Source organism: Oncorhynchus tshawytscha, linkage group LG01 (genome assembly GCF_018296145.1).
Source record: "Oncorhynchus tshawytscha isolate Ot180627B linkage group LG01, Otsh_v2.0, whole genome shotgun sequence".
NCBI classification, from domain to species: domain Eukaryota; kingdom Metazoa; phylum Chordata; class Actinopteri; order Salmoniformes; family Salmonidae; genus Oncorhynchus; species Oncorhynchus tshawytscha.
The window spans coordinates 47,733,775-47,750,681 of NC_056429.1; the positions used below are offsets into that span (position 1 = coordinate 47,733,775).

At 40.9% G+C, this 16,907-nt stretch overlaps 1 protein-coding gene across 2 annotated transcripts in view; it reads left to right on the forward strand.

Moving 5' to 3' along the window:
• LOC112252251 (thyroid hormone receptor alpha-like) overlaps positions 1-16,907 on the forward strand; it is a 95,460-nt gene that overhangs the window by 73,504 nt on the left and 5,049 nt on the right. For both annotated transcript variants that reach the window (XM_042322213.1, XM_024423328.2), the window contains 5 exons: positions 2,744-3,000; positions 14,534-14,595; positions 15,473-15,594; positions 16,080-16,227; positions 16,380-16,585. In XM_042322213.1, coding sequence (XP_042178147.1) covers positions 2,945-3,000; positions 14,534-14,595; positions 15,473-15,594; positions 16,080-16,227; positions 16,380-16,585 — 594 coding nt within the window. In that variant the 5' untranslated portion in view covers positions 2,744-2,944. The remainder of the gene's footprint in view (positions 1-2,743; positions 3,001-14,533; positions 14,596-15,472; positions 15,595-16,079; positions 16,228-16,379; positions 16,586-16,907) is intronic.

Sequence of the window (16,907 nt, forward strand, 5' to 3'; positions counted from 1 at the left end):
TAACAGCCTCATGAGCTTAGTTCAACTGTTTTACCTTATTATAACCCAAAATATAAGCACATTTTACTCTGGTTTTTTTTGTCATTTGAATTTGTTTCGAAACTATAGTTTTGAAATATTTGTATTATCATATTGATCTCATGGGCTATCAGTCCATCTATGAATGTAAACCAAGTGGAGGGACTGCAGTTGGGCTGCAACACAAACTCAGAATTGTGGCTTTTTGCAGATAAGCATTATATATCCAGAATTAGCCATGGGCTAGCCACTCACAAAAGCTCAAAGGAAAGGTTTCCTAAACAAATGGTCTGTTTCTAGAACATTCTCATATACACACAATCTGCACTGTGTCACCAGCTTTTAGTCACACCTCCTGGTAGCTGAGGTATACTGAACAAAAATATAATTATAAACTGGGTGGTTCGAGCCCTGAATGCTGATTGGCTGAAAGCCGTGGTATATATATATATATATATTTATTTATTTATTATTATTTATTTTTTTTCTCACTTTTATTTAACCAGGTAGGCCAGTTGAGAACAAGTTCTCATTTACAACTGCGTCCTGGCCAAGGTAAAGCAAAGCAGTGCTACTCATACAACACAGAGTTACACATGGAATAAACAAGCGTACAGTCAATAACACAATATTTTAAAAAAAGTCTATATACAGTGTGTGCAAATGGCGTGAGGAGGTAAGGCAATAAATAGGCCATAGTAACAAAGTAGTTACAATATAGCAAATTAACACTGGCGTGATAGATAAGCAGATGATAATGTGCAAGTAGAAATAATGGTGTGCAGAAAAGTAAATAAAAACAATATGGGGATGAGGTAGGTAGATTTGTTGGGCTATTTACAGATGGGCTATGTACAGCTGCAGCGATCGGTTAGCTGCTCAGATAGCTGATGTTTAAAGTCAATGATGGAAATGTATAAGTCTCCAGCTTCAGCTATTTTTGCAATTCGTTCCAGTCATTGGCAGCAGAGAACTGGAAGGAAAGGCGGCCAAAGGACGTGTTGGCTTTGGGGATGGCCAGTGAAATATACCTGCTGGAGCACGTGCTACGGGTGGGTGTTGTTATCGTGACCAGTGGGCTGAGATATGGAGCAAGTGGGTCTGGCGAGGGCCAGCCTACTAGAGCATACAGGTTGCAGTGGTGGGTGTTATAAGGGGCTTTGGTATCAAAACGGATGGCACTGTGATAGACTGCATCCAGTTTGCTGAGTAGAGTATTGGAAGCTATTGTGTAAATGACATCGCCGAAGTTGAGGATAGTCAGTTTTACGAGGGTATGTTTGGCGGCATGAGTGAAGGAGGCTTTGTTGAAAATAGGAAGCTGATTCTAGATTTAATTTTGGATTGGTAATGTTTAATATGAGTCCGGAAGGAGAGTTTACAGTCAAGCCAGACACCTAGGTATTTGTAGTTGTCCACATATTCTAAGTTAGAACCGTCCAGAGTAGTGATGCTAGTCGGGCGGGCGGGTGTGGGCAGCGAACGGTTGAAGAGCATGCATTTGGTTTTACTAGCTTTTAAGTGCAGTTGGAGACCACTGAAGGAGTGTTGTATATCAGACCGTATACCATGGGAAAGACAAAACATTTATTTTTATTGGTCTAATTACATTTGGTAATCAGTGTAAAAGCAATAAGGCACCTCGGGAACAGCCTTTAGCCTGGGAACAACCTTTAGTGCATAAGAACAGCCCTTAGCTGTGGTATATTGGCCATATACCACACCCCCTCCCTCGGGCCTTATTGCTTAAACACAAAATGCATCAATTTCAACAATTTTACTGAGTTACAGTTCATATAAGGAAATCAGTCAATTGAAATAAATTCATTAGGCCCTAATCTATGGATATCATGACTGGGCAGGGGTGCAGCCATGGGTGGCCTGGGCGGGCATAGACCCACCCACTGGGGAGCCAGGCCCAGCCAGTCGAGATGCGTTTTTCCCCACAAAAGGGCTTTATTAGAGACAGAAATACTCCTCAGTTTCATCAGCTGTCTGGGTGGCTGGTCTCAGAGGATCACACAGGTAAAGAAGCCGGATGTGGAGGTCCTGGGCTGGAGTGGTTACACATGGTATGTGGTTCTGAGGCAGGATGGACGTACCGCCAAATTCTCTAAAACAACGTTGGAGGCGGCTTATGGTAGAGAAATTAACATTAAATTCTCTATCAACAGCTCTGGGGGACATTCCTACAGTCAGCATTCCAATTGCACGTTCCCTCAACTTGAGACCTCTGTGGCATTGTGTTGTGTGACAAAACTGCACATTTTAGTCACCTTTTTTATATATATACCACACCTGTCAGGTGGATAGATTATCATGGCAAGTGAGAAATGTTCACTAACAGGGATGTAAACAAATTTGTGCACAAAATGTGAGAGAAATAAGCTTTTTGTGAGTATGGAAAAATTCTGGGATCTTTTATTTCAGCTCATGAAACTTGGGCCCAATTAGAGGGGACAACAACAACAAAATGGTCATGAATTATGTATTGCTCTCCAAAGATTTAAATGCCATAATACTTTCAGATGAATGATTTCAGTAAAATCGATCAACAGCTATTAATATACCTTTTAGATTTAACAGCTATTATAAATTCATAAAGATTACCAGTGGTCTCATAATGCATTTATGTCTTACTATGTATATTTTATGTATCTGTTCGTCTCTGCTAATCTTCAACATGGTTCAAACCTTTTCTAATTTCTCTGTCTCCTTTTCTCAGCACATCACGTGTTAGACTCTAGAACTGGGGGTGGGCTTGCCCCACCGATGTTCCACACAACCATCTCCGGGGAACGTGTCACTGCTGCCATCCATCGATGGCCGTCGTTTGACGGGGAAAATTGCGAATGCTGAGCAGGCTAGTGAGGTTGGGGCCCGCCCTCAGTCTCCGCTCTTTGGCTACTGGATGGAATTGAGGTGAATGGAGCCCATTTCCAACGTCGAGGACCCCAACTCATCAGAGGGAGATGTGAAACGGTCAGTCCATGTTCCTCCCAGTTCACTGTTCACTGGTGTGTACGAGTGTACGAGGGGGATTTCTGTGTGTGGATTTGTAACAACACATCCGTAACATTTCAGATACACAATACAGCACTTAGTTCATCCCAAAGGATTTTTTAACGCTGCCTCTGAGGATTGCATAACGGTGTGTCATATGTAGAGAGGAAGAGAGAGAAGTTATATAATGCAATTTAATGTATAAATCTGGAGATCCAGATTTATACATCCAGTTACACACACACACACACACACTGCCTCCTGCCCAACACGTGCCCTCACATTCGTAGCGCCTTCCTTCTCATTAAATGTGCAGATGCTGAATTTTTCCAGCAAATTGGAGTCACATTTTTAAATGAGCACAGACCGCGGTAGAGAAATACAAACATTAGATTTAAAATCTGTGTGTCGAATGTACTGTATTTTATATGTTAATGAAAGGATGTATGGATTATTTTGCCTATACTACAGAGGATGTGGTGGAGGTGTATGAGTGTTTGTGTTTATGTGTGCATGCGTTCATGTGTGTGTGTGTGTGTGTCCACTGTGCAGGGATTAACATAACAGAGTGTAGGATTAGGAGTAAGGGGTGGTCAGATGGAACGGCAGGAAAGCGGAGGACAACTCTGGACACATCCATATGTGATGCCAGCAGGGGATTGTCTTTGGTGTGTCGCTATTTATGTTTCGATGTGTGTGTGTGTCGCTCTGTGGGTGTGTGCATCTGTGTGCATGTGTGTATGTCACTGTGTGTGTGTGCGTGCGCGGAGTATGTCTGTGGACATGCATGTGTCCTTGTGTGAGCTGCCTCATGCATCCCCCCCCCCCGCCCACCCCGGTGATCTCTGAGTCACTCAGCTCTTTGATCTCACACACACACACGGAGCCCTGGGACAATCACAGTGATGCCGCTACTGTGTGTGCGCATTAGGATTAACTCTATAGAGCAGCGTCTGAACATACTCAGGGAAGTTTGGCGCCCACCACATCATTTCACTTACCAGCTTTAATTTAATAAGGAGTGTGAAAAAGGAAGCGTTTATGAATACAAATATATTCTGGGGCCTTGCTTATCCAATCTGAAGATCAACAGCGGAACCAAAGAGTCCTCAAGCTGTTTCAAATTCAAACCTTTATTATTCATTGACTTCAGGTACAAGTGGATATTGATATTAACTTAATGCATTGATCAATATACTCTTTCAGTATCACTTTAGATCAGGGCTCTCCACCTCCTGTATGTTTTCGCTCCAACCTCAGTTGTAAATGACCTGATTAAGTTTAAAAACCCGCTAATTATTATAATCGTATGCACTAGATTAGGGTTGGAACGAAAATCTTCAGGACAGTAACCCAGGAACAGGGTTGAAGAGCCCTGCTTTAGATAATTGTTAAGAATTTTCGCTAAAACATTATCTAGATAAGTGAAGAAAAAAGAAGTACTCTACTTGCCTTCCTTGACTGATATTACGTGTCCTGTAAAATGGGGTCAGTGTTTAACTTGATGCACACGACGCGTGTACATATACAGCATGTCCCCAGAGATGTCTGTTGATAAGATTTAACAACATTTCTCTGTATTTATGTTGTTCCCCAATCTGTATTTCTGTTGTTCCCCAACCTGATCTCAGAGCATTTCGAATTATTCTGTACTTAAATCTGACATACTCCAATTAGTATAATATGTTAAGTTTCATGTGGTATGTATTAATTTGTGGATGTCCATCACCCATTTCGTATGATATGTTACGAATTACAATTCGTATTGTACTGTACATTATGTTACGAATTTGCAAAACATGTTATATGTTACGAATTCTAGCTTGGTGGCCAACTTTAGCTAGGCTAGGGGTTAGGGTTGTGTTTAGGCTAACCCTTAGGTTAAAGGGTTAAGGTTAGGGGGAGGGTTAGCTAACATGCTACTTAGTTTCAAAGTAGCTAAGACAGCATCTTAAGTTGTCTGATGAGATTCAAACTTGCAACCTTTGAGTTGCTAGATGTTTGCGTTATATGCCAGACCAACCACCCTACTTTAGTTTTGGCCTTCAGTAACCATCTGTCTTATGTAACGATGCAAAGTGTAACATATCATACCAAATGGGGTACACGGATTTACTTACAGAATAATATGAAATGCTCTGAGGTTGTGGTTGTGTTCCCATCAGACTCAAACACTATGTCCTGTCCTGCAACAACAAGCCTGTTTATTATTCACAACCTTTTTCCTGCATGGGTGACATCCTAGCACTGTGTGTGTGCGCGTGCATGTGTACACGTGCGCAGTTATTGACTAATGTTTGGCCTAATGGGCTGGTCAGTGACTGAGAGAATATTGTAATTGTTTACGCATGTTAGTTTACTAGGTGGTTAACATAGTTTACTTTATCACAAAGCACAGTACTTCTAATCATGGCCAGATAGTGACATCAGCTACTAGTCATATCAGTGATGCCAGCGTATGACATCACAGCCTTGATTACTGAAAGCTATGCAGTCCAAGAACCCAGCCAAGTTAATAGGCAGATACACACACCTGACTTCTGAGTGAACAGGAACAGGACCAGATACCTAAGACCTCCTGAGGTAAAGAGGATCTGTGAAAAGAAACCAGCCAGCAGGCCATTAATCCAATCTCAATGTAATGAAAGGTTCAGTAAAAAAAAAAATCTGTTTGGCCAGTCAGTCGGTGGTCAAGACTTGTCAAACATCAACTTCTTCAGACTTTTTTCTGAATTTCCGCCTGACTGACGTGCCCAAAGTAAACTGCCTGTTACTCAGGCCCAGAAGCCAGGGTATGCATATAATTGGTACCATTGGATAGAAAACACTTTGAAGTTTGTCGAAATGTTAAAATAATGTATGAGACTATAACACAATTGATATGGTAGGAGAAAATCCAAAGAATAACCAACCTGAAATTGTGTTTTTTGAGATCCCATGCTCTTACAATGGAAAGCTATGGGGCATATGCAATTCCAGCTCCCAGATTGCATTTCCTATGGCTTCCACAAGATATCAACCAGCCTTTGTTCAAGGTTTCAGGCTTGTTTCTTCCCAAACGAGGAAGAATTGAGTTTTAGTACAGGGAGTCAGTTGGAAATCAGTCTGTGCTAATTTTGCTTTCCTATCGAACATACTTCTTTCCATATTAAATATGATCGTTTAATTACATTTTAGGGTACCTGAGGAAATAAATGGAATAAATGGAAATGTATTTTGACTTGTTTTAACAAAGTTTAGTGGTAGCTTTTTGGATTCCATTCTCTGCATGTTGAACAATTGGATTACTCAAATCGATGGCGCCAACTAAACTGACTTTTTGGGATATAAAGAAGGGTTTTATCTAACAAAACGACCATGCATGTTGTAATCCTTCGGATTGCAGGTTTGCAACCTGGTAACCTTTGGATTGCAAATCAGAGGTAGATTTTCAAAAAGTAAGAGAATATTTAATCACTCTTTGTGATTTTATGAAGCCTGTGCTGGTTGAAAAATATTTTGATGTGGGGTGGAGTCCTCAAACATCGCATGGCATGCTTTCGCTGTAAATTCTATTATAAATCGGACAATGCAGTTAGATTAACAAGAATTTAAGCTTTTAACCGATATAAGATACTTGTATGTACCTAAATGTTTAATATCCATAATTTTTCTGATTATTTATTTGAATTGCGTGCCCTCCAATTTCACCGGAAGTTGTGAAAAGGTGTCCCGATACAAAGGTATCTAAGCAACTGTAATACCTTTAACATGATATCCTGTTCCCTGATGTGGTTTATATATACACAACATGACCAAAAGTATGTGAACACCTGCTCTCTGAACATCTCAATCCAAAATCATGGGCATTAATATGGAGTTGGTCCCCCATTTGCTGCTATAACAGCCTCCACTCTACTGGGAAGGCTTTCCACTAGATGTTGGAACATTGCTGCAGAGAGTTGCTTCCATTCAGCCAGAAGAGCATTAGTGAGGTCGGGCACTGATGTTGGGCGATTAGGCCTGGTTCGCAGTCGACGTTCCAATTCATCCCAAAGGTATTCAATGGGGTTGAGGTCAGGGCTTTGTGCAGGCCAGTCAAGTTTTTCCACACCGATCTCGACAAACCATTTCTGTATGGACCTCTCTTTGTGCACGGGGGCATTGTCATGCTGAAACAGGAAAGGGCCTTCCCCAAACTGTTGCCCAAAAATTGGAAGCACAGAATCGTCTAGAATGTCAATGAATGCTGTAGCACTAAGATTTCCCTTCACTGGAACTAAGGAACCTAGCCCGAACCATGAAAAACAGCCCCAGACCATTATTCCTCCTCCACCAAACTTTACAGTTGGCACTATGCATTTTGGCAGGTAGGGTTCTCCTGGCCAAACCCAGACTCGTCCAGATGGTGAAGCGTGATTCATCACTCCAGAGAACGTGTTTCCAATGGTAGCGAGCTTTACACCACTCCAACTGAAGCTTGTCAATGCGCATGGTGATCTTAGGCTTCATGAAACACATTTGATGAAGCTCCTGACAAACAGTTATTGTGCTGACGAGTTTTACGTGTTTCACCAATCTGTGACCTTGTGTGGCTCACCACTTCGTGGCTGAGCCGTTGTTGCTCCTAGACGTTTCCACTTCACAATAACGGCACTAACAGGGCAGACATTTGATGAACTGACTTGTTGGAAAGCAGGCATCCTATGACTATGCCAAGTTGAAATTCACTGAGCTCTTCAGTAAGGCCATTCTACGACCAATGTTTGTCTATGTAGCAATGGGTGTAGCTGAAATAGCCAAATCCACTAATTTGAACGGGTGTCCACATACTTTTGTATGTACAGTCCATTCGGAAAGTATTCAGACGCTTTAACATTTTTCACATTTTGTTACGTTACAGCCTTATTATAAAATGTATTAAATGTATTAAATACAAAATGTTGCTCATCAATCTACACACAATACCCCATAATGGCAATGTGAAAACAGGTTTTTAGACATGTTTGCAAATTATTAAAAATAAAAAACAGAAATATCTTATAAGGTATTCAGACCCTTTGTTGTGATACTCTAAAATTGAGCATCCTGTTTCCATTGATCACTCTTGATGTTTCTACTACTTGATTTCTACTACAATGATCACTCTGACAGAGCTTCAGAGTTCCTCTGTGTAGATTGGAGAATCTTCCAAAAGGACAACTATCTCTGCAGCACTCCACCAATCAGGCCTTTATGGTAGGGTGGCCAGACAGAAGCCACTCCTCAGTAAAATCCACATGACAGCCCACTTGGAGTTTGCTAAAAGGCATCTAAATTATTCTTACACAATGAGTAACAAGATTATCTGGTCTGATGAAACCAAGCTCTTTAGGCTGATTGCCTAGCGTCACGTCTGGAGGAAAACTGGCACCATCCCAACGGTGAAGCATGGTGGTGGCAGCATCATGCTATGGGGATGTTTTTCAACAGCAGGGACTGGGAGACTAGTCAGGTTCAAGGGAAAGATGAACCGCGCAAAGTACAGAGATATCCTTGATGAAAACCTGCTCCAGAGTGCTCAGGACCTCAGCCTGGGGCGAAGGTTCACCTTCCAAAAGGACAACTACCCTAAGCACACAGCCAAAACAACACAGTAGCGGCTTCGGGACAAGTCAATGTCCTTGAGTAGCCTAGCCAGAGCCCGGACCCAATCTCTCTTCTCTCGAGAGATCTGAAAATAGCTGTGCAGCAACACTCTATATCCAACCGCAAAGAGCTTGATAGGATCTGCAGACAAGAATGGGAGAAACTTCATCAAATACAGGCATGACAAGCTTGTAGCGTCATACCCAAGATACTCAAAGGTTTTAATCGCTGCCAAAGGTGCTTCAACAAAGTACAGAGTAAAGGTTCTGAATACTTATGTAAATAAGATATTTCAGTTTTTTATTCTTAATAAATCGGCATCATTTCTTAAAAAACGTTTTTGCTCTGTCAATGTGGGTATTGTGTGTAGATTGATGGAATAAAAACAATATAATCAATTTTAGAATATGGCTGTAATGTAACAAAATGTTGAAAAAGTCAAGGTGTCTGAATACTTTACGAATACACTGTCTAGTGTGTACAGTGCCTAAAAGTATTCACACCCAATGTACTTTTTCCACATTTTGTTATACTACAGCCTGAATTTGAAAAAATACACCATGATGGAAAATTGGACTTAGGTTTTTCAAAATGTTTACAATTTAATAAAATATCAAAAGCTGAAATGTTAGGTGTTCAACCCCTTTGTTATGGCAAGCCTAAATAAGTACAGGAGTGAAAGTGTTAATGTGCTTAACAAATCACATAATAAGTTGCATAAGCTCACTGTGTGCAGTAATAGTGTTTAACATGATTTTTGAATGACTACTTCATCTCTGTAACCCACACATACAATTATCTGTAAGGTCTCTGTCGAGCAGTGAATTTCAAGCACAGATTCAACCACAAATACCTATTGGTAGATTTTTTTTAAAGAAGAAAAAAAAGTAAACTCAGACGTTGAATATTCCCTTGAGCATGATAATATTAATTCCACTTTGCTTGATGTATCACTACAACCAGTCACAACAAAGATACAGGCATCCTTTCTAACTCAGTGTAATGAAATTCATCTTCCTGTAACGAGGAGTATGACAGATCGGACCAATGTGCAGCGTGGTAAGTTCGTCATTTTTAATGAAAAGACACTGAACACGAAAATACAAAATAGCAAAGTGAAAGACAGAAACGAAAACGAAACAGTTCTGTATGGTGAAGACACGGAAAACAATCACCCACAACTCAAGTGGGGAAAACAGGCTGACTAAGTATGGTTCTCAATCAGAGACAACGAACGACACCTGCCTCTGATTGAGAACCATACCAGGCCAAACACATAAATACTACATAGAAAAAAGGACATAGACTACCCACCCCAACTCACGCCCTGACCAAACTAACACAAAGACATAATAAAGGAACTAAGGTCAGAACGTGACACTCAGTTGCTGGTGAGAAAGGAAACCACTCAGGGATTTCACCGTGAGGCCAATGGTCAATTTAAAACAGTTAGAGTTTAATGTCTGTGATAGGAGAAAACTGAAGATGGACCAATAACATTGTAGTTACTCAATAATACTAACCTAATTGACAGTGAAAACAAGGAAACCTGTACAAAATGAAAATATTCCAAAACATGCATCCTGTTTGCAACAAGGCACTAAAGTAAATGCTCCAAAAAATGTGGCAAAGCTATTAACTTTTTCAAGCGTAGTGTTAGCTACATCATGTTATGGGTATGCTTGTAATCTTTAAGCACCTGAGATGTTTTCAGGATAAAAAAGAAAGTGAATGAAGCTAAGGCAAAATCCTACAGGCAAAATCCTAGAGAAAAAGCTGGTTCAGTCTGCTTTCCACCAGACACTAGGAGAAGAACTCTCTTTTCAGCAGGACACCAACCTAAAACCCAAGGCCAATTCTACACTGGAGTTGATTGCCAAGAAGACAGTGAATGTTCCTGAGTGACCGTGTTCCAGTTTTGACTTAAATCTACTTGAAAATCTATGGCAAGACCTGAAAATGGTCTAGCAATGATCAACAACCAATTTGACAGAGCTTGAAGACTTTTGAAAATAATAAATTGGCAAATGTTGCACAATCCAGGTGTAGAAAACTCTTAGACTTAACCAGAAAGACTCACAGCTGTAATCGCTGCCAAATGTGCTTTTACAAAGTATTGACTCAGTAGTGTGAATACTTACGTAAATTATATTTATGTATTTCGTTTTCATTACATTTGCAAACATTTCTAAAAACATGTTTTCACTTTGCAAAGCTGTCATCAAAGAAAGGGTGTCTACTTTGAGGAATCTAAAATATAACATATTTTGATTTGTTTAACACTTTTTTGGTTACTACATGATTCCATATGTGTTATTTCATAGTTTTGAAGTCTTCACTATTATTCTACAATGTAGAAAATAGTACAAATAAAGAAAAACCCTTGAATTAGTAGGTGTGTCCAAACTTTTGACTGGTACTGTATATACACACTGAACAAAAATATAAATGCAACATGTAAAGTGTTGGTCCCAAAAATTCCCCAAATGTTCCATACGCAACATAAATCTTATTTCTCTCAAATTTTGTGCACAAATTTGTTTAGATCCCTGTTGGTGAGAATTTTTCTTTTGACAAAAGAATCCATCCACCTGACAGGTGTGGCATATCAAGAAGCTGATTAAACAGCACGATCATTTCACAGGTGCACCTTGTGCTGGGGACAAAAAAAGGCCACTCTAAAATGTGCAGTTTTGTCATACAACACAATGCCACAAGTTTTGAGGGATCATGCAATTAGCATGCTGACTGTATGAATGTCTACCAGAGCTGTTGCCAGATAATTTTATGTTAATTTCTCTACCATAAGCCGCCTCCAACGTCAACTAGCTCTATGCAAAGGAGACGTGTCGCGCTGCATGAGGCAAATGGTCACACCAGATACTGACTGGTTTATTTCAATTGACTGATTTCCTTATATGAACTGTAATTCAGTAAAATCTTAAATTGTCACATATTACATTTATATTTTTGTTCAGTGTATATATAAAAAACTGCTTGTGTTTCAGTTTGTGTTTTCTCTAAATTCAACACTGGCAGTGAATTTCAAAACACTGAGAACTAAGAGCAATTTATAAAACACCTATTTATATTATTGATCAATCAAACACATTTACCTATTTTATTTTCCTTTGTAACACCTTTCAAAGACTATCATTGGAATACTTACCAGGTGTTACATAAAAATGTCACAACATGGTAGCTGTGTGTCCCATTGTATTCTACAATCTCCATGATTACATAAGCAAAGCCTCTGTGATTTGGGATTAAAGATCAAGTAATTCTGAGGGGGAGGACTGAGGGATTTTGAGAAGGGAGGGATGGAACAGAGAGAGACAGAGGTTTCTTCTAAAGCTCTATCACATGAGGTGATAGTTATCACTAGGGATGCATGATATATATGAGCATATCGGAATCGGACGATATTAGCTAAAATGCAAACATCGGCATTGGCCCGATGTCTGTTTAACACCGATGTGCAAAACCGATGTCAAAGCTGACGTGCATACCTAATATAACGTAGGCAGATGACGTAATGACGCCACATAAAATATAGGATTTCCTACTGAGGAAAGCCGTATTGCATGCTCAAGAATGTGCTGGTTCTCATACCGCTGCTGCCATTTCAATGGCATTTGAGAAACTTGGAAACATGAACACTCCTAGCACTCCTAGCACTATTCAAACAACTGACTCGAGAAATAAGCTCTAACTGCGTCTGCAGCAGACGTGATAACCTGTCATGGCATTGAAACGCCTGCTCAACAAAAATGCCAACACAGGCTGTCGAGTTAACTTATAAGAGTACTCTACTAGAGGTTGTGAACTAGCGATTCGGTAGCGTTCTCTCTGAGCCTCTACTGTGTCGCCCCCATGCTCGATGCTAGGTACAAGGACCACTACTTTGATGCAGACAAACAGGGTTTACGTGAAATGTTAGACAACTGGACAAGATGGAAATGGACACAGTGCGCACCGAGGAAAAGAGGCCACGGACAGACAGAGCTGAAACTTCACTGCTTGACATGAATGATGAAATCCTGGTTGAGACTAAACAATGAAACAGCACAGCAAGTAAGTGAAATAAATAGGTTTTGATAATGTTTTACTGGTAATGGGGACATGTGTAAATGCCAGCAAAATAACTTTTTTTGTGTGTGTGTGTTTTAAACTATTTCATTGTACTAGAATGCTTAAAGGGCCGCGAACATTTTAAATATCGTTTATGGGTATCGGCCAAACGTTTCATAAAGGTGCATCCCTAGTTATCACCAATTGGCTGTCATCAGGTGTCAACAGATGAAAGCATGAGCGAGAGGGAAGGATGGCGAGAGAGATGGAAAGAGGGAGAGAGGTTGGGAGAGTGAAAGCAACATACTCCTTTCCAGAAAAGGAGAGGGAAAGCAAGTGGGAGGGAGTGTGAGCGAGAGAGTAGTGAGAGCTGAAGCACCCAGCCAACATCACAGAATCCTAGATACTGTACCGAGAGGATCGCTCTGGAAGAATATACTATTCAGATCTCTCAGGGGGATATACAGACTGCAGCCATGCATATTCTGCAACCCTACTGCATCAACAGGTGTGTGTGCGTGTGAGCATATGACAGCCAATGCCAAGTTTCACATTTGAAAAGGAGGGTAAACCATTTTGGGAATAACATATCTCTGATGGAGAAGGGGAGAGAGGGAACCCGGGAGAGATTGAATATAGAGAAGGGACAGGTAGAGAGAGGACGGAGAGGGGTACAGAGGAGGAGAGAAGACGGAGAATCACTGAACTCACATTGAAGGCAATGTGCTAAGCCAATCATAACTCTCACTTCAACTGTAACTTGATGTTACCAGTCATTTAGATGAAGCACAATTTAGGGATACTTGATGGAGGTTGATCTGTAAAACTGTCATACATGGATGAATGATGGTGTCAAGGGAACTAGTTTCCTTGTGACGCCTGTACATGTGTGTGTACGTGAGTGTGTGTGCACGAGCATGGTTAAGTGAATGTCCTTGCACCTCCCCCTCCACATAACCACAGAACCCTTGAGGCTGAGTGAATGAAAGAGCCAAAAACGAATGGTGTTGTTAGGGAGTGACTGTGTATTATATTGACCATGTCAGAGAGGTTATGTATAGAGAAAGACACCGGGACCTGTCCAGGACAGAGAAAGAACTCTGTCCTTATGAAACTAGCCTGATCTGCCATAGCTTCCCTTCAGACAAGTGAAGTGAAAGGAAGCATGAGTGCAGTGGTCAGCCTGCTTGACCAGGCTAAAGAAAACAGTTCCTCCTAAGGGGAGCAGCAGCACACGTCAATGACTTTGATGGTAAAATAAAACTGAAATACCCAAATAGATGTGTTGTAACATTGGGTATCAACTGATGTTAATGTGTGTGGTGTGTGTTAGGAAACCTCAATTTTCTAAGCAGAAACTACATTTGTCTTATGAATTTTGTGATTCATAATAATGATATTTCTCTTTCTAGCTCCCCTCTGTTTCTAATGTTACTCACTCACTCACTCATGTCTTTTCAGGCAGTAGTCCAGATCTATGCCTGGAGTATGTTTTGTTAGGTCACTAAGATGGTCATGTCATGTGGATTACGTATAGGAACCAGGTTACTGTGAGCCTAGTAACTGAATGACATTGGGGGATTTTCAGAAGAATATGTTGTTTGGGGGATGGGAGATAGTTTGTCATGTCAATGAAATGGTAATCAGCTTGTGAAGAGAGATGAATGGCTGCCCTGCTTTGTAGTTGTCTTTGATTGTGTTTAGGGGTGTGGTGGGATTTATGGTTACAGGGCGGTTGGTGATTGGTTGGTGGGTGGTGGCTTGTATTTTGGAATGTTATTTTTTAAGGTGCTTGTATGTTTGAATTAAAAAGTTAAAATCCCCCCCCCCCCAGCTGGCCCAATGGACCAAAAAGGAAGAGAAAGAACAGCACATGTTCATTGAAGAGCATGTCTGGTAAGTTCATGTACAAGCCATTGGCCACTATTCCTCAGTTAATGACAAGTCAATGCTAATTTACACATTTTTGCATCATTTAGCTATTCCAAGCCCTTACTCTCTAGCCACTCAGCCACATGCTTTGGATACATTTCTATAAAGTATTTTTATGAGGGGCATGTTTTAAACACACAGCATTCCTAGCTGGTCAGTGAAATCATTTTAAAAATATGTATTTTCTCTACTTAAACCATATGGTGTATTACAGTATGTGGAGAATCTGCCAAATAATTGCTTTCAGTGTTTTAGACTTAGGGTTGCAGGTTGCAAGTTCAAACCCCCGAGCTGACAAGGTACAAATCTGTCGTTCTGCCCCTGAACAGGCAGTTAACCCACTGTTCCTAGGCCGTCATTGAAAATAAGAATTTGTTCTTAACTGACTTGCCTGGTTAAATAAAGGTAAAATAAAAATATAAAATAAAAATACTCTGACTTTAGGTGGTGAGTGACTTTAGGATTTCCCCTGGAGTGCTAGTAGGTCAGGGTGTGGGGGTGTGTGTGTATATATGTGTGTGCCCACACAAGACACACACAGACCTAATCAAACACAGGCATACACACTTCTCCTGTACATGTGCTTTTGTTGCTCCCGTGCTAACACTTCTCTCTTCTCCTTCCCTTCTTCCTCTCCTCCTCTGCTCCCTCCCTCTCCTCTTCCTCATGTTCTTCCTGTTCTTCCTTTCTCTTCCACTTTCTTTCCTCTGCTTTTGCTGCCTCTCTCTCCTCCTCCTCTTCCTCCTCCTGTACTCCCCCTTCTTCCTCCTCGACTCCCTCTTTCCTCCTCTTTCTTTCTCCTCTATTTCCTCTCTCCTCCTCCTCTCCATCTCTCCCTCAGCACTGAGCCTCTCTGTCCCAGGATACATCCCCAGCTACTTGGAGAAGGATGAGCCATGTGTGGTATGTGGAGACAAGGCCACCGGCTACCATTACCGCTGCATCACATGCGAGGGCTGCAAGGTGAGAGACATGGCCCATGACTGGCCTGTATAGGACTTCAAGGACTGGTTGGGTAACATTTTATATGACCTAGGCATTCCACGGTAACTACTTGGGAATAACCTGATTTGACTTTGTATATGCATTAAAGGAGGAAGTGTTATTTCTCAAACTGTGTATATTAATAATTTAATTTAACTGTCGACAATTATCGCAAAATTATTGACATATTATATTAGTGACATTTAAAAAAATATATACAGTTGCATTCAAATACCGTATATTGTCACCCTTGCACTTTTCTTAAAGAATTCTTCGATAAATAAGTTGAAATTGAAAAATAAACTTTGGTCTCCACACCTTATGGGATTTTCAACATTGCAGAACCAATTGTATTTTTCTAAACTTAGCCCCTAAGCTAATGAACTTCCAATGTGGTTGATATAACGTCATTATGTTGATATCGTACTTTGAAATAACTAAGCTGATGCAAGCAATGTCCACAGGGTTTCTTCAGGCGAACTATCCAAAAGAACCTTCACCCGGCTTACTCCTGTAAGTACGATGGCTGCTGCATCATCGACAAGATCACAAGGAACCAGTGCCAACTGTGTCGCTTCAGGAAGTGCATCGCAGTTGGCATGGCTATGGACCGTGAGTGTCACACTCCATGAGTGTGGGACCATAATTGTCAACCATATATTTCACAATATATCACACCTACCTTCTCACTGCTTTACATTTCCATTACTTCTACATTTAATACTGAAATGGAGTAGGTTCACAAAACAACTCTGTGTCCTTAGTGGTGCTGGACGACTCTAAGCGGGTAGCCAAGCGTCGTCTGATTGAGGAGAACCGGGAGAAGAGGAAGAAGGACGAGATCGTGAAGACTCTACATACACGTCCGGAGCCCGACAGCTCGGAGTGGGAGCTGATCCGCCATGTGACAGAGGCCCACCACCACACCAACGCGCAGGGCTCCCACTGGAAACAGAAACGCAAGTTCCTGGTGAGATGCTAGGCTAATGCTATGCTAATCTAAAGTTGGCTAAGCTATAGGCTAGGCTAAAATAGGATAGGCTAGGCTAAATAAGATAGGCCAGGGCTAAGCGAGACTAAGTTAAGCTAATCAACAACCGGTAGATTTGTGGGTGTATTGGTTTACTCAGTAAATCAAAAATCTTCATAAAATAATGGTCCATTCACCAATTCGTGAATGGATGTTTGACTCACTGACGGAATTGCACAAGTCACATCTCCTTACTCATTGTTTTATGTCAGATAGTTGTTTTATGTCATCTGCAATGATTGGTTGGGGACTGCTTGTCACA